Source organism: Eleutherodactylus coqui, chromosome 1 (genome assembly GCF_035609145.1).
Source record: "Eleutherodactylus coqui strain aEleCoq1 chromosome 1, aEleCoq1.hap1, whole genome shotgun sequence".
NCBI classification, from domain to species: Eukaryota; Metazoa; Chordata; class Amphibia; order Anura; family Eleutherodactylidae; genus Eleutherodactylus; species Eleutherodactylus coqui.
The window spans coordinates 64,060,036-64,078,649 of NC_089837.1; the positions used below are offsets into that span (position 1 = coordinate 64,060,036).

The window sequence follows — 18,614 nt, forward strand, 5'->3', positions numbered from 1 at the left end:
GATGGCAGACTGCGAGCCTAGGCGCTTCTACGCGGGGTCACGATGGCAGACTGCGAGCCTAGGCGCTTCTACGCGGGGTCACGATGGCAGACTGCGAGCCTAGGCGCTTCTACGCGGGGTCACGATGGCAGACTGCGAGCCTAGGCGCTTCTACGCGGGGTCACGATGGCAGACTGCGAGCCTAGGCGCTTCTACGCGGGGTCACGATGGCAGACTGCGAGCCTAGGCGCTTCTACGCGGGGTCACTATGGCAGACTGCGAGCCTAGGCGCTTCTACGCGGGGTCACTATGGCAGACTGCGAGCCTAGGCGCTTCTACGCGGGGTCACTATGGCAGACTGCGAGCCTAGGCGCTTCTACGCGGGGTCACTATGGCAGACTGCGAGCCTAGGCGCTTCTACGCGGGGTCACTATGGCAGACTGCGAGCCTAGGCGCTTCTACGCGGGGTCACTATGGCAGACTGCGAGCCTAGGCGCTTCTACGCGGGGTCACTATGGCAGACTGCGAGCCTAGGCGCTTCTACGCGGGGTCACTATGGCAGACTGCGAGCCTAGGCGCTTCTACGCGGGGTCACTATGGCAGACTGCGAGCCTAGGCGCTTCTACGCGGGGTCACTATGGCAGACTGCGAGCCTAGGCGCTTCTACGCGGGGTCACTATGGCAGACTGCGAGCCTAGGCGCTTCTACGCGGGGTCACTATGGCAGACTGCGAGCCTAGGCGCTTCTACGCGGGGTCACTATGGCAGACTGCGAGCCTAGGCGCTTCTACGCGGGGTCACTATGGCAGACTGCGAGCCTAGGCGCTTCTACGCGGGGTCCCTATGGCAGACTGCGAGCCTAGGCGCTTCTACGCGGGGTCCCTATGGCAGACTGCGAGCCTAGGCGCTTCTACGCGGGGTCCCTATGGCAGACTGCGAGCCTAGGCGCTTCTACGCGGGGTCCCTATGGCAGACTGCGAGCCTAGGCGCTTCTACGCGGGGTCCCTATGGCAGACTGCGAGCCTAGGCGCTTCTACGCGGGGTCCCTATGGCAGACTGCGAGCCTAGGCGCTTCTACGCGGGGTCCCTATGGCAGACTGCGAGCCTAGGCGCTTCTACGCGGGGTCCCTATGGCAGACTGCGAGCCTAGGCGCTTCTACGCGGGGTCCCTATGGCAGACTGCGAGCCTAGGCGCTTCTACGCGGGGTCCCTATGGCAGACTGCGAGCCTAGGCGCTTCTACGCGGGGTCCCTATGGCAGACTGCGAGCCTAGGCGCTTCTACGCGGGGTCCCTATGGCAGACTGCGAGCCTAGGCGCTTCTACGCGGGGTCCCTATGGCAGACTGCGAGCCTAGGCGCTTCTACGCGGGGTCCCTATGGCAGACTGCGAGCCTAGGCGCTTCTACGCGGGGTCCCTATGGCAGACTGCGAGCCTAGGCGCTTCTACGCGGGGTCCCTATGGCAGACTGCGAGCCTAGGCGCTTCTACGCGGGGTCCCTATGGCAGACTGCGAGCCTAGGCGCTTCTACGCGGGGTCCCTATGGCAGACTGCGAGCCTAGGCGCTTCTACGCGGGGTCCCTATGGCAGACTGCGAGCCTAGGCGCTTCTACGCGGGGTCCCTATGGCAGACTGCGAGCCTAGGCGCTTCTACGCGGGGTCCCTATGGCAGACTGCGAGCCTAGGCGCTTCTACGCGGGGTCCCTATGGCAGACTGCGAGCCTAGGCGCTTCTACGCGGGGTCCCTATGGCAGACTGCGAGCCTAGGCGCTTCTACGCGGGGTCCCTATGGCAGACTGCGAGCCTAGGCGCTTCTACGCGGGGTCCCTATGGCAGACTGCGAGCCTAGGCGCTTCTACGCGGGGTCCCTATGGCAGACTGCGAGCCTAGGCGCTTCTACGCGGGGTCCCTATGGCAGACTGCGAGCCTAGGCGCTTCTACGCGGGGTCCCTATGGCAGACTGCGAGCCTAGGCGCTTCTACGCGGGGTCCCTATGGCAGACTGCGAGCCTAGGCGCTTCTACGCGGGGTCCCTATGGCAGACTGCGAGCCTAGGCGCTTCTACGCGGGGTCCCTATGGCAGACTGCGAGCCTAGGCGCTTCTACGCGGGGTCCCTATGGCAGACTGCGAGCCTAGGCGCTTCTACGCGGGGTCCCTATGGCAGACTGCGAGCCTAGGCGCTTCTACGCGGGGTCCCTATGGCAGACTGCGAGCCTAGGCGCTTCTACGCGGGGTCCCTATGGCAGACTGCGAGCCTAGGCGCTTCTACGCGGGGTCCCTATGGCAGACTGCGAGCCTAGGCGCTTCTACGCGGGGTCCCTATGGCAGACTGCGAGCCTAGGCGCTTCTACGCGGGGTCCCTATGGCAGACTGCGAGCCTAGGCGCTTCTACGCGGGGTCCCTATGGCAGACTGCGAGCCTAGGCGCTTCTACGCGGGGTCCCTATGGCAGACTGCGAGCCTAGGCGCTTCTACGCGGGGTCCCTATGGCAGACTGCGAGCCTAGGCGCTTCTACGCGGGGTCCCTATGGCAGACTGCGAGCCTAGGCGCTTCTACGCGGGGTCCCTATGGCAGACTGCGAGCCTAGGCGCTTCTACGCGGGGTCCCTATGGCAGACTGCGAGCCTAGGCGCTTCTACGCGGGGTCCCTATGGCAGACTGCGAGCCTAGGCGCTTCTACGCGGGGTCCCTATGGCAGACTGCGAGCCTAGGCGCTTCTACGCGGGGTCCCTATGGCAGACTGCGAGCCTAGGCGCTTCTACGCGGGGTCCCTATGGCAGACTGCGAGCCTAGGCGCTTCTACGCGGGGTCCCTATGGCAGACTGCGAGCCTAGGCGCTTCTACGCGGGGTCCCTATGGCAGACTGCGAGCCTAGGCGCTTCTACGCGGGGTCCCTATGGCAGACTGCGAGCCTAGGCGCTTCTACGCGGGGTCCCTATGGCAGACTGCGAGCCTAGGCGCTTCTACGCGGGGTCCCTATGGCAGACTGCGAGCCTAGGCGCTTCTACGCGGGGTCCCTATGGCAGACTGCGAGCCTAGGCGCTTCTACGCGGGGTCCCTATGGCAGACTGCGAGCCTAGGCGCTTCTACGCGGGGTCCCTATGGCAGACTGCGAGCCTAGGCGCTTCTACGCGGGGTCCCTATGGCAGACTGCGAGCCTAGGCGCTTCTACGCGGGGTCCCTATGGCAGACTGCGAGCCTAGGCGCTTCTACGCGGGGTCCCTATGGCAGACTGCGAGCCTAGGCGCTTCTACGCGGGGTCCCTATGGCAGACTGCGAGCCTAGGCGCTTCTACGCGGGGTCCCTATGGCAGACTGCGAGCCTAGGCGCTTCTACGCGGGGTCCCTATGGCAGACTGCGAGCCTAGGCGCTTCTACGCGGGGTCCCTATGGCAGACTGCGAGCCTAGGCGCTTCTACGCGGGGTCCCTATGGCAGACTGCGAGCCTAGGCGCTTCTACGCGGGGTCCCTATGGCAGACTGCGAGCCTAGGCGCTTCTACGCGGGGTCCCTATGGCAGACTGCGAGCCTAGGCGCTTCTACGCGGGGTCCCTATGGCAGACTGCGAGCCTAGGCGCTTCTACGCGGGGTCCCTATGGCAGACTGCGAGCCTAGGCGCTTCTACGCGGGGTCCCTATGGCAGACTGCGAGCCTAGGCGCTTCTACGCGGGGTCCCTATGGCAGACTGCGAGCCTAGGCGCTTCTACGCGGGGTCCCTATGGCAGACTGCGAGCCTAGGCGCTTCTACGCGGGGTCCCTATGGCAGACTGCGAGCCTAGGCGCTTCTACGCGGGGTCCCTATGGCAGACTGCGAGCCTAGGCGCTTCTACGCGGGGTCCCTATGGCAGACTGCGAGCCTAGGCGCTTCTACGCGGGGTCCCTATGGCAGACTGCGAGCCTAGGCGCTTCTACGCGGGGTCCCTATGGCAGACTGCGAGCCTAGGCGCTTCTACGCGGGGTCCCTATGGCAGACTGCGAGCCTAGGCGCTTCTACGCGGGGTCCCTATGGCAGACTGCGAGCCTAGGCGCTTCTACGCGGGGTCCCTATGGCAGACTGCGAGCCTAGGCGCTTCTACGCGGGGTCCCTATGGCAGACTGCGAGCCTAGGCGCTTCTACGCGGGGTCCCTATGGCAGACTGCGAGCCTAGGCGCTTCTACGCGGGGTCCCTATGGCAGACTGCGAGCCTAGGCGCTTCTACGCGGGGTCCCTATGGCAGACTGCGAGCCTAGGCGCTTCTACGCGGGGTCCCTATGGCAGACTGCGAGCCTAGGCGCTTCTACGCGGGGTCCCTATGGCAGACTGCGAGCCTAGGCGCTTCTACGCGGGGTCCCTATGGCAGACTGCGAGCCTAGGCGCTTCTACGCGGGGTCCCTATGGCAGACTGCGAGCCTAGGCGCTTCTACGCGGGGTCCCTATGGCAGACTGCGAGCCTAGGCGCTTCTACGCGGGGTCCCTATGGCAGACTGCGAGCCTAGGCGCTTCTACGCGGGGTCCCTATGGCAGACTGCGAGCCTAGGCGCTTCTACGCGGGGTCCCTATGGCAGACTGCGAGCCTAGGCGCTTCTACGCGGGGTCCCTATGGCAGACTGCGAGCCTAGGCGCTTCTACGCGGGGTCCCTATGGCAGACTGCGAGCCTAGGCGCTTCTACGCGGGGTCCCTATGGCAGACTGCGAGCCTAGGCGCTTCTACGCGGGGTCCCTATGGCAGACTGCGAGCCTAGGCGCTTCTACGCGGGGTCCCTATGGCAGACTGCGAGCCTAGGCGCTTCTACGCGGGGTCCCTATGGCAGACTGCGAGCCTAGGCGCTTCTACGCGGGGTCCCTATGGCAGACTGCGAGCCTAGGCGCTTCTACGCGGGGTCCCTATGGCAGACTGCGAGCCTAGGCGCTTCTACGCGGGGTCCCTATGGCAGACTGCGAGCCTAGGCGCTTCTACGCGGGGTCCCTATGGCAGACTGCGAGCCTAGGCGCTTCTACGCGGGGTCCCTATGGCAGACTGCGAGCCTAGGCGCTTCTACGCGGGGTCCCTATGGCAGACTGCGAGCCTAGGCGCTTCTACGCGGGGTCCCTATGGCAGACTGCGAGCCTAGGCGCTTCTACGCGGGGTCCCTATGGCAGACTGCGAGCCTAGGCGCTTCTACGCGGGGTCCCTATGGCAGACTGCGAGCCTAGGCGCTTCTACGCGGGGTCCCTATGGCAGACTGCGAGCCTAGGCGCTTCTACGCGGGGTCCCTATGGCAGACTGCGAGCCTAGGCGCTTCTACGCGGGGTCCCTATGGCAGACTGCGAGCCTAGGCGCTTCTACGCGGGGTCCCTATGGCAGACTGCGAGCCTAGGCGCTTCTACGCGGGGTCCCTATGGCAGACTGCGAGCCTAGGCGCTTCTACGCGGGGTCCCTATGGCAGACTGCGAGCCTAGGCGCTTCTACGCGGGGTCCCTATGGCAGACTGCGAGCCTAGGCGCTTCTACGCGGGGTCCCTATGGCAGACTGCGAGCCTAGGCGCTTCTACGCGGGGTCCCTATGGCAGACTGCGAGCCTAGGCGCTTCTACGCGGGGTCCCTATGGCAGACTGCGAGCCTAGGCGCTTCTACGCGGGGTCCCTATGGCAGACTGCGAGCCTAGGCGCTTCTACGCGGGGTCCCTATGGCAGACTGCGAGCCTCCAACCTACGGAATCCGATCCGGTCATGTGAGCCCGGTCTTATGAAGACGAAGTCGGTGTAATGAGTTTAATGCCTTCATACACTGTCAATATCTGTTGGCCGAACAGTAGTTTGTCCGACAGCATTTCTCATTTGTCATTTCAGCTGGGAGCTTAAAGAAGGCCCCAAGTCTGCCGTGTGTCACATCAACGTCTGAATTAAAGAGCAGGAAGGAATAGCGCTGCATCCGTAAACCGAACAGACCCCATTATAGTCAGTGGGGTCTTTTTCGTTCCATCATATGACTTCCATTTGGCCGTTTGGGTTTTGTTTTTCTGGCCTGGAAACGAAATGCATAGCACTAATGTGACTGAGCCCTCCCATAGGTGTGACTGTCCGGTGTCCACATCCTTCTTGCCATGTACTGTATATGATACACTACCTGCACAAGCCTTAGGGTAGCGCCCACCTCACATGGCCCTACTCAGTTATAATAGGACCTAGAGGGGGGGCACCAAAATCTCTGGGCAGAAGTGATCAGTTCTTTCATAGAGTCTCATCCACCTTATTGCAAATACGTGAAAATCTTGTCTTTTCTAGTTAATAGGGCTGTAAGAGTTTCAGACTTTCCAGGCAGTAATAAAGGTCAGCGCGCCCCACAGATGGGTTGTTTCACTTCCCTGACGGTCGCTGCAGTCAGTGTGTGATTGTCAGGAATCGGACACTTCCCTGTTTTTGGTTCTATATTAGTCTAGAGTCTAGTGCTGGGGGGGTGTAAAAGGAGTTGCACCGATCATACCTATAAAGTACGGTAGCTGCTTATATATATATATATGTGTATATGTGTGTGTGTATATATGTATAGGTGACAGCGTTGCCATGTTGTGTGGCCGGAGCCTCGGATGATCACAAGCGCTCGATACGACTTGAGATTTAACAAGCAGTTGTGTGATGCAGAATGCTTCCAGCAAGGCCACACAGACGCAGGACTGCTTGTCAATGCCAGGAGGGAGGAAAGAAAAACGTAAAGCAAAATCTGCAAACCGATTATTTTTCCCATTCTCCTTGGCTCATTTTCGGGATTGTTGTGAGTTTCTCATGTGCCACAACATCCACCAGTTGTCTCAGATTGATGCGTCATAAAATTGGTCATTTTTTGGAAATCCCTTCAAGGTGGAGTATACGAAATAACTTGTATTTGCTCTTTGGGGCTCATATATACAACCCATAAACTTTTGGTTTAAGGCTTAGTGGATCTGGTGTGGATTTTCGGGACCATTTGGTGCGGATTGTGGCATAGATCCACAGCAGATGTCACACCAGCAATCGATGGGATGAAGTCCACTGCAGTTCCACATCCAGATCCACCGCATTTAAACGCAGACTACAATGTAGTCTCTGATTACCTATCCCATTTATGTGACCGGCACGTGAGCTCAGAAGAGATCATCCGTGTTGTACCCAGGCTTGTCGTCCGAATGCAGTTTGAGTGTCCATTTTTTATTTTGGACTGCACTTTGTCGCCCACTTGTAATCCTAAATCATAGACCCAATTCATTTTTTTTCTCTGCATCCCGAATGATTGGCGCGTTTCATCCGTGAATAAGCTCATCACGTTCACTTAACCGATCCATTTACAGACAAGACTCGCCAATTGAGGATAGAAAAAACTGACAGAACTCGGATGCCTTTTTTACTTTTAAAGTTGCAGAAAACAAAAATTTAGATTTTCTTTTTTTTTTTTTTTTTTTTTTTTTGTGGACTTAAAACAAAGATTGGACACATGGACTGAACTACTGAGGACACAGAACGGCACACGTAACACATGCTTGCTGCAGATGTAACACGAAGGTTGTTTCCTGTATTTGGGCACCTAGCTCAAGCATAAGCTGGTGTGCCTTTAGAGTCCATAGACGTCAACCAGTATAGAGGATCTTGCAGAAGGGGGGAGGGGTGCATGTAAATAAATTCCTGAAATTCCCTTCTTTGCCAATTATGTCATCTACAAAACCCCCCCTGTTACTCTGTTACAGCGAAATGGCAATGCCTGCAGATGGGTCCTGCTTCCTACATACTGCAGCTCCTGCATCAGTACTCGGCACTCCGGGGTTGGCCGAGGATATTACTTGTGCATGAATAACATTTCCGCCGGATCATTTATAGCCGTATTTCTCGTTTCTAGGTGAGGTCCACAGATGACATGAATCATGACTTCCAGGCGCTGGCCTTAGAGTCTCGAGGAATGGGAGAGGTAAGCGTGTTCGTCTTGTGTAGATGGAAGTAGCATTTTAAAAAGATTTACGGTTCTCCGTACATTGAAATTTCCTCGTCTTTTCTCTTTTGGGCAAGGGTGGTTTTACAATGTTTAGCACAAACTGGCGATTAAGTGGCCTGAACACAGGCTGATCAGACTCTATGGGGTGCGAGTGATCATACCCCATACACTCATCATTATTGGAGGCGCACCCCCTGTTTAGGCTGGATCCCGGTTCCTGATCTATTCAGGAAAGGAGAATCTCCGCGGCTGGTTCTGTCGCTGGACGGAACCGAACCGTGCCGGGAAACCACAGTGACTACAATCGGGTCTGCCCACTTACCGCCCAGTTTTGGTGCATGCAGCACTTTTTATTCCGGTCTTTGCAGCCATATCTGTGATGGTGCCTCCAGCTGGAAACAACCCCAACATGGAGACGTGTGCTGCTGGCAATGATGATGATTTGTTCAGTAGCACACAAGATATAATTGGCCAATAAGTGCACATTTGCTCATCTGTCGGCTGATTACTGCCTGAGTTACGTGGCACAATAATCAGATGAATGAACACTAATATTGGCCCATGTAGAAGGCCCTTAATGTGAAAACAGAGGGTATGCATAAATGCTGCAAGAATCCACAAAGTTTCTCTAAGCCGATGCAAAAAATAAACTTGCCCAATTGTTGTGAGTACACCTAAAATCGGGGTAACAGTTTCTTCAAATGAGTCTGCCTTCATGAGACAATAAGGCTTTATGCACACGGGGCGGATTTACTGCAGATTATACACGGCATTTACAAGAACAGCCCAAGTGGATGAGCTTTTCAAAATCTCATGGACACTGCAAAAAAAACTTATATGCTCAAAATCCATGCGAAAATCGACCTGCGGTGCGGATTTAGTATCTGCAGCGAGTCAATTACAATGTCAATTACAGCAGCGGATTTGCGGTACGGATTCCACTCTTTCAGGCGAGGAGGTGAATTCTGACTCAATCTGTACTAATCTTGGCCGAATAATAAAGATGTGCTGCGAACAGTTCCATGCAAAAAAACTCCTTCAAAGTTGCTGCAAAAATCTCATTGCAAACGGCCTTTAAGCCTCCTTACGGTTTATTCCCCCACTTGTGCTCTGCAAGAAACAAAACATTGACAAAACTGTACATGTATGTACTTTAACTGAAGGAGCTGTTAAAGCTGTTCCTAGAACTACACTAAAATATATTGCAATACCACTTGTGTACACTGGGGGCAGCTTGGGGAAGGATTACAATGATGCCTCTATTGTAAAGGAAGCAAATGCTGCAGGATCCACTATTGCCTAAAAATTATAACTATAACTCGCCTCCTCCCCCTCCCTGCGTAGTGACTTTTGCGTAGAGCGTGCCCACAGTACTCGCCTAAAGAAGTCTGCTAGGAAGATTTATCAAAACTCTTGCAAGTATACATGCTTTTGGGACGTGTCTGTGTTACCCCATGTGAATACACCCCTTAGCCCTGCACACAGGTGATCTCCGTATAAGAAAATACCTGGCTTCTGGGACATGCTGCCTTTCCTTGATATAAGAGCGACAGACCTCGACCGATTTGACATTGATGGCCTAGTTTAAAGGGGAGCTGTCATGTCCCCACAACACCATGGACTGAGTTAGGGTACTATTAAGGGATGTAACAGTGAGCCGGGTGATGCATTTTTTTAGTACGCTCCTGCTCTCATGTTCACTACCAACCACACTAATGGTGCTCTGGGTGGACGGGATATTCCTTTTAAGAATAAGTCTGTTTAGAGCGCTGTAGAGCATCCACACTTTTTGGATGGGGTGTTTTTGTGGGCAATACATTTAGACGGTATAGTTTTTGTTTTTGGCTTATTACACTCTGAGTTTTCATAAACTGATGTTGCCCTGTTTGATTATTGTCCTTTTTGTATTTTTCAAAGCTTCTACCAGCCAAAAAGTTTTGGGAACCGGAAAACCCAGCCAAAGATGGACAGAAAGGGATGTTCCTTCCAGATGAATGGCATTCAGAGAATACGTGGGGAGCGTCTCGTAAGTTCTCCTTAAAGTTTTATTCTAGTCTTGGTTTTGTTTGTTTTGTGCAATCTGGTAGCACGGTGAGAGGTTCGCGCTTGTCCTGAGGCTTGTTTCACGTGGAGCGATTGATTGCAGAGTTCGATCGTGCAGCCTGTTAAGGCTGCCTGTCCATAGGCGTTTTTGCATTGCGGTCCCCGCACGATAATCCGGCCGCGAGGAACGCAGTGCACGCAGCCCCCCTGTCCACGAGCAGAGAATCATAGCGATTCTCTGCTCGCGGGCAGCAAATCTCAGCATGCTGCGAATTGCCACGATTCTCCGTGGTCAGCCTATCTGTCAGATAGGTTCACCGCGGAGATCCGCCAGATGGCTCCTGCTCCCCGGGCAGCAGCTCTCACGGCGGGATATGGCAACACCCGTGGACAGGCAGTCTAATACAAGCGAATTAATTGTTTGTCATTTCATTTATATCATTCAGTCGTTCATATGCATGGTACCAGTGAAAGTGAACTGCTAAATGATCGCTGCTCACAAGCAACAACATGTTGACTGAATTCTCGTTCAATTGATGGCCGTGTTTACACTGACCAATTATCATTTAAATTCACACGATCCAACTATTTTTTGAACGATAGCGTGAAAGTCCCCAAAATGTCTCTAATATTCCATTTAGATAGCCTTAAGGCATTCCAGCCCTGTGTCCCCTAGGAATCATCATGCATCAAGGCTGTGAAAGCATGCTGTCCCGTAGAAACGAATGAGGCGCACTTATAGCCTTAAGGCATTCCAGCCCTGTGTCCCCTAGGAATCATCATGCATCAAGGCTGTGAAAGCATGCTGTCCCGTAGAAATGAATGAGGCGCACTTAGCCTTCTGAAAACAGTCGTGCTGTGTACGCTTGCCGTACATAGGAGACCTGGCGGTTATAACAAGCGTCTCCCTGCAGCCACCGCACCCTTCACCTTAGAGCCCAATAACTCACCAGTGATGACGGAGGCCCTTTTAAAGAACATGGTTATCGGAATAACTATATTAAAGGGGTTGTTCCAGGTTCACCGATCTCAAGAATGGGAGTTCTGTGTCCTCTTCTGCCTGTCGCTTCTTCCCCCGCAGTGACGCCAGAATGAAAGTAGCGCAGGCCGATCATATGTGGTCAGCGGTCCTTTCATTTCAATGGGGCTAACGGAAATACTGGAGTTCCATTGAAAGTGAATGGTGGTTAAGCGTGCTTGCATGACCAGCGCCCCCTTCTGTGATCTCTGTGAATAGGGGTAACCTGTGATCCTGGTGTAGAACCTATTGAGAAGTATATGGGGATTCGGCATACATTCCTTTCATGCTGTAATATCAGTGCAGACTTTAGGCCTCAGGCTGATGCGCTATCATGACAACCCTTCCCGTTCCAACTCCTCTGCAGTTCAGTGTTGCCACAGAGTCCTGCTGTAGTGGCTGCCAGGGAGACTTTGCAGTGCACTACATACAGGGGATGAGCTGCACGTCTGATCAGGTTGTGCCAGGCGTTCTTCGCCACTACTTTTCTGTTACAGAGCAGGAAGCTGGAGTGTTATTTCCATCTTATACCTGTAGAATATATCTCTAGCATCTGCGAACAGTGGGGGGTCCAACGCCTGAGGGGGCTGCAGTGCAGAGAAGGGGGCATAGCACCAAACTTTATTTTTAGGGTCCCCCCACTTCCATGAGCTGCTAACAATGCCCGATCGCTATGCTCATACAGTATATACAGCAGGGATAGTCAAGCCGTTGGGTAGCTTTTGACTGCAGTGTGACCAGTCCATAACAGATGCAGACTGACACATTGATCACTACTGCTCCTCTCTGGATGGAGATGGTGCGTCATCGTGCCTGGCTCCTTCCCACATTTTTATGTAAAGCCTCGCAATGTTATGAGCCTTTTATCCCCGAACACGCGTCCCTGTGTCCCGTCTCTTAGATTCCTCAGATTCCAGATCTTATAAAATCCCGCAGGTCAGGCGTTGCTGCATTTCTCCTGCGTCATTTTAGTTTCTATGTTGAAAGGCAGCAAGGCTTGATAAAGCAATCAGGAAGGGGGGGGGGTGGTATTGTCTAAACCACACCTGTCCAACTTTAAGGCCTGCACGGCCGAATCCAGCCCGCCACCTCGTCTTATGTGGCCTCGGGCCGGGCAGCATCCCTACAGGCGTTCCACTCACCCGGCCTGCAGCGTTTGTGACCTTTCCTTATTGGCATCTGTGTGCGCCATCATGTACGCCGAGGAAGAGTCAATGTACAGAGGCTATGCGGCTACTGTAGGGATGCTGCCTGGCCAGAGGCCAATACAGGGGGTTACTTATCACTATTAGGAACACTATTACAACAGGGTTCACCATGGGGACCCTAATATTACTTGGACCCTCTAAGACTATACAGTCTTACAATTGGCCCTTTTTGAAGGCGACCCTCATTGACCAAGAGTGTCACACTCATTTTCATGTTCTGTCCCATGTGGCTCCTCTGCCGCTGTGGGTTCAGTATAGAGGACTACCAGTGGTGGATGGAGCTTATACCATTGCCGTGGCAGCTCAGCCTCCGGACACTGATGTAACAGTTGTTTCTTATCCCAGTCACTGTCACATTAGTGCCGGGGCCTGGGGTGCAGCGCCTGACTCGTAGAGCACCAGAGGCGGACGTCACACCATGCTCCCTCAGGCCATGCGTTTCCAAGGGTGTTTGCAATACCTTTTTAGTTTCTCATTATTCTGTTTTGTTTTCCCCTCAAAGTTCCCCATTTCCCTGATTTTTAAAATTTGCAGCTTCACAATTTTTTTTGCAGCATGAGAAGTTCTGAATAGTATCTGACCAACTGGGTCTTAAGTGGGGGGGGGGGGGCCTTCCTCTCTGAAGTCCGGACGCCCTGACCGCCATAACAAAGCTAATTATTTCAAGTGTTGCAGAAAAGTAATTTCCAGAATGTCCGATAACGTAATGCTTTCACACTGAATAGTTTTTTGGACAAAGGGAACATAAAGAACGGCATAACACAAAGCTTCTGTCATCATCCTTGAGCTTCATTAAACTATGTTATGAAACACAAAGGTGAGGGGACAGAAATACTGGGGAGCGGTTTTATACTCACCGGGTCCCCCCTTTCCACTGCCGTGCCCTCAAGAAAACCGTACACATGGTACGTTGTGCAAGCTCTCCCATGGGGAACAATGAGAGAGGCGCGTGCATGCTGATTTCACAGAGACGACTCATTGATACGGGGGACTGGTGAGTAAGAAACACAAGCTCCTTGGACCCCCCTAATGTAGTTTATGGGGTTCAAATGTGATGACCGGTTAAGGAACATACTCTAATAATTATATTATGTCCAAAAGACGCGTTTCAAGGCCTTGGTCCCTTCCTCAAGCAACAGACAAGTTGAGGAAGGGCCGAGGCCCTAAAATGCGTCTCGATTGAACATAATAAAATATTTAGATTATTTTACTCCTGAGTGAACTCATCGTCTACCTCTGACGTTTGTGGAGCACGACATTGTTTGAATGGTTAGAAGCGCTGAATGCTCTTGCTATGGATGAGCGCATCTGTCCGTACGTTGCTGCATGCCCTGTGGTCAAATGCAAGCTATCGGCGGAGTTATGCACTGTGCATTACATGTTAAGGCGAGCAAGCCCTTATGTCCAAAAATACTGTGGCCTGAAGCCATTACAAGGATGTGCTCCGTCATTTTTTTTGTGTTTTTAGGTGCTAAAAGGCACATTGTTACCCAAAACGCAATATTAATCTCTCTTCACATTGGGTTGACTGCCGTATATGCCAGTAAAGCTCCCAGCATGAAAAGTAGCCGTAGTGCTTCATTCAGCCAATGGAGGGCGCAGTCCAGCTTGTAGACATCGGGCTTTATTTTCGGTATAGGATGGTGTAGTAAATTATGTAGAGGCATCCTGCAGAATAGTGCGTGCTATTAGCATACGTTATATAGGTCAGGAAATCCTGCTGACATTTGGGGGATCTATGTTCCCTTTACCCCTTGCATCTTATACAGCTCTCAGCATATATTATAGACTTGGACTAAAGACGAAGAGTGAAAGTAACCGATGAAGGAAAAACTTTCCCAAAGTGAGCTGGGTTCTCACAGGGCGGAATCCCGCCGGAAATCTCGCAGTTTTGCCGCAGCGGAAAAACGCAAGATTTCCATCGGAGAAACGCAGCTTCAAAACCCGTGGCACTTAGCCGCAGGTTTTGGGGCGGCTTGGCCGTCTGCTTTTCTGTTGCGGCCGTCTCTCCCATAGAGAGGAGCACGGCCGCAACGGGGAAAATAAAAACAAATAGACATGCTGCAGCCGGGGAATCCGCGCCATGGCATCGGCTTTGCCGCGACAGATTGGCCGTCCCGTGTGGATGAGATTTTTGACAAATCTCGTCCACACTCCTAGCTAATCCTGGGATTAGCGGCCGCAGTGAAATTCTGCATGGAATTTCCGCAGCAAATCCGCCCTGTGTAAACTCAGCCTAAAAGGCTTTCCTCTTAATTTCTTGCCTAACGTTTCAATTGTGTTTGTGTTAGGAACCTACCGACAAGACCCCAAAAACAAATGATTGGGGGGGGGGGGGTCCAGTTGTAAGATGTAAATGGAGAGGTCTGGTTTTGATTGCTTTACAAATTCTTCTATTGCAGACCATTCCATGTCACAACCCATTATGATGCAGAGAAGACCCGGACAAGGCTTTCAGGGAAATCAGGATGTCAACTCTGTGCTGTCTCCACGCTCGGAAAGTGGTGGTCTGGGAGTAAGCATGGTGGAATATGTCCTGAGCTCTTCACCGGCCGACAAGCTGGACCCCAGATTCAGGAAAGGAGCCTACGTGAGTGTCTGGTGTTACCATTAAAAGAAACTGAAAACCTAACCAGGCGGTGTATATACTTCAGTTTAGGGGTGCACAGCCTGCCATGGTCCAAGGGATGGGTAAACCGGATTCTTTGGGCTATGCCTAATGCTGGACAAGAACAAGGCTCTGTTCACATCCTCGTTAGTGGATGGATATGGAGGAGTGTGTGTATATATAGAGATATATATCTCTGTATAGATGGATAGAGAGCGGTATTGCTGCTTTCTCCCGTCACTCTGCCGCTTGGGATCCTCGCCAATCCCCAAAATAGTTTATCTATAGTTTGCTTCTGTAAAAGCCCTTTAACCCTTTCCAATCCACTGTCTGAAGTTTAAAGAAATTCTGATTGAATGCTGTACAGCTCTGATGTCGGAAGACGTCCAGCAGGATATTCTTACTGTATATTACTCGCCGCTCTGTCAGGGGCCTCTTCAGCATATCCCATACCGCAGTACTGGCACTAGCCAGCAGATGGTGCCATTGTATAATGGCAGAAAGAGAAAGCCCCCTAGGAAACCCTGAACCCAAAATTGGATTGATACGGTTAAGATTTCCACGGAATGTAAGGAGTTATTGACTTGTGCTTTTTTTTTTTTCTCCCACAGGGTGCAAGAGACTGTGATTTAGATGGACCAGAGAAAGTGGAGCAGAAAGGCAAAGCTTCTCCGTTCGAAGAAGAAAAGAAACGTGATCTGATGTCTGTCGATGGCGATGACGTCTCCAAATTAAACGGCCGAGGACTTCCTAATGGGATTGATGCCGACTGCAAAGAATTTAAGTAAGAGCGAAGACTTTCTCCTTTTAAAGGGGTTTTCTGTTGATTGGCATATCCTCAGGATAGGTCTTCAACAGCTATTCGCTGGGGATCCACCTCTTGGGAACCCTGGCAATCAGCTGATCATTATGGGAGTGAGAGGCAGAAGCATCATAGATGGTTTCACTCCCATTGAAATCAATGTGAGCTGAAACCTCCTATTACACGTGTGGCACTTACCACTCTGACACCGAGGTCGGATGTGGAAGTGTAACAGGAGGCAGAGCGCTCATTAATTTCAATGGGAGTGAAGCCCTCTATGATGCTTCCATCTTTCACTCTGATGATGACATCCAGCCCCACTGCAATGACAGCAGGTCAGGCGATCAGCTCATCACCAGGGATCCTGATAGGCAGGTCCCCAGTGATTAACTATTGATGACCTTTCCTGAGAATAGGTCATCAATCATGTTTGTCTTGAAAACCGCTTTTGTTTTTATGACCGTCTATAGGGCCCGTTTCGCACAAACGTATGACTGCAGAATTCATGCCTTTATAATACGACAAGTGTTTGGCCTGACCGCGAGTCTGCGGACCTAGACTCGGAGCATTTTAGAAATCTGTGATGCTCAGAGCTTTGGTCATTAGACTCACGGTTGGACTGAGACACTCATTCGTATTGCAGATGCAAAAAATGCACATTTGTGTGAAATCTGCCTAATACACGGGGCCTTAGATGGAAGTCATCACAATTTAGTATTTGCTATTAGATTTCTGTAATTAAAACACTGATTTGTGTTTTTCATTTGCTTGTTTTTTTGACAGCCGCACTCCAGGAAGTCGCCAAGCTTCTCCAACAGAAATAGCAGACAGAATTGGCCAGAACCAAAATGTGACTGAGGCGTTGGGGCAGCTTTCAAACCCTATGGTCAACAAGCCCCTCGCAGATGAGTTTTCAGGTCCTGAAGGGCCTACCCTGGATGGCATAGAACAAGTCGGCCTGGATTCCCTGCAGTTTGACTACCCCGGCAACCCACTACCAATGGACTCTGCAGGAGGTGGCGTTGGGCTGTTTGACTACAACACCCAGCAGCAGGTTCGTTCTAGAAGAACTGGTTGCCTACATTAGTATTTATTTCCTCTTTTTTTGCATCGCCTTATCATGCTGTGCAGGACTACCATGACGTGGATGACCTATGGATTTTTTTCCAAACTAAAACCAGATATTAAAATACATTTTATGCTTTTTGCTTTGTAGATTTTTGTAATATTTTTTCTATGGTCTATGCATGACCATGGGGTAGGGGGGGGGGGCATCTTGTTTGAGCTGCTGTAAACAACATTAAGGAATTTGCCTTACAGAAGCTAAATTGAAATAAGAAACTGGTTTATGGAAATGGCATGTTGTGTTGTGGGTATGCTCTGCGGCTCGTGCAGGGAGGGGGAGCAGGTGGGCTGTGATTGTCGTCTCCTATGAATGGTAGATTCTGTGTTGGCTATACATCGTGGTCACCTTTCATTGTAATCCTGCCTATGATAATTATAATGAGATGACTGCTGAAAAGTGACTCATTCACACGGACGTATTGTCACTGCATATTATGCACACATTTTTCACGTGTGTAATGCGTATGTAACATCCATATGTTAAATCCCCATAGCCTATATTGCTGCATATTACATGCCACAATGGGATATGTGTTTTTATATAATATTATGTATATTTATTAGGCCGAGTTAGTACTTTCCTTTTAATTTATAAAGCTTGTTTTGCCTATAGCTAATCTTAAGTGTTTGTTGTTTTTTCCCCCATAGCTCTTCCAGAGGCCGAATGCGTTAACAGTACAGCAATTAAATGCAGCCCAGCAACAACAGCAGCAACAATATGCATTGGCAGCTGCCCAACAACCTCACATCGGTACGTGATCCCTTCCATTTGTACAGTGTAAATACTGGATTCCATTCCTCTGTTGAATGTGTGTGACACTGTGCCTTAACATTAGCCTTCTATGTCTACGCCAATGGTGGATGAACAGGATCGGAGATAACTTGCTGATCGGCAGGGGTCTGACCGCTGTGATCCATACTGATCCTGAGAACGGGGATCCAGAGTGTCTCGCACTGAGAGCAGCGGTGGTCGCACACTTCAGCCTCATTCATTTCGATGGGACTGCCAGAGAAGGCCTAGTTCAGTTGCTTGCCTGTTTTTGGCAGTTCCATTGAGCCGCAGCGTGCATGTGCTACCCCTGCTGCCTTCATTGCAGGTTGCTTTGAATGCCTTTTCTTGGGATCCATGGAGGTGCAGCAGTCGGATCCACTCATCAAGAAGATACTTCCTATCCTGTGAATAGAAGATAACTTGTTTTCATAAGACAAACCCTTTTAACAATGGTCGCCGTCCCTAGCCAGCCTCGGGGTCTTCACTATAACCCAAAGCTGTCCAATCCGGCAAGAAATGCCCAGGCTAACGAAGTGACCATAATTTGATATCTCTGCTAACTGCCATGATCTGTGCTGACGGCAATATTTGACATTGACAGCTTTTTCTGATCTCCACTTTTTTCGTGTATGCATTGACATAAATTTACTTGCAGGGGTTGTTCCACTGCAGATAAACTTTTTCAGTATGTGGCGCTTCAGGTGAACAGCTGAACCCCGTGGCACTCCCAACATCACTGTGGCCAGTGTAACGTTCGTTATTCATATGGATGGCTGTCCTCTGATACTGGGACATCTCGTTAACTGCCAAAGCAGTGGAGGACGTCTCCATTCCACTCGTAGAGGGGGTACTGGGCAGGGGGTCCTGTGCTGATATTCATTTGCCCTAATAGGTCATAAGAACAGAGGTTGTGTCCTTGGCAGAGACCCTTAAAATAGTGCTGGTTCAGCCACCCCATTTATTGGCGGTTCACCTCATAAGTGAGAAATATTAGATCCGTGTAGGATCAGATCAAACACTGGAACCCCTGCCACATGCTAAAACTGTTACCCCCGTCCCACCTTAAAGGGGTATTCTGATGATGTGGCTTTTTTTCCCCTCTTTAGTTTTCATCCATCCCTTGATAGAGCGGTGAGGTTCAAAACAT

The 18,614-nt window shown here is 52.1% G+C and overlaps 1 protein-coding gene across 2 annotated transcripts in view; it reads left to right on the top strand.

The window, feature by feature from the left end:
• Positions 1–18,614, top strand: part of PUM2 (pumilio RNA binding family member 2) — a 53,488-nt gene that overhangs the window by 16,004 nt on the left and 18,870 nt on the right. For both annotated transcript variants that reach the window (XM_066596861.1, XM_066596870.1), the window contains exons 3-8: positions 7,799–7,867; positions 9,809–9,917; positions 14,563–14,750; positions 15,380–15,552; positions 16,354–16,624; positions 17,344–17,446. In XM_066596861.1, the coding sequence (XP_066452958.1) occupies positions 7,799–7,867; positions 9,809–9,917; positions 14,563–14,750; positions 15,380–15,552; positions 16,354–16,624; positions 17,344–17,446 (913 nt within the window). The remainder of the gene's footprint in view (positions 1–7,798; positions 7,868–9,808; positions 9,918–14,562; positions 14,751–15,379; positions 15,553–16,353; positions 16,625–17,343; positions 17,447–18,614) is intronic.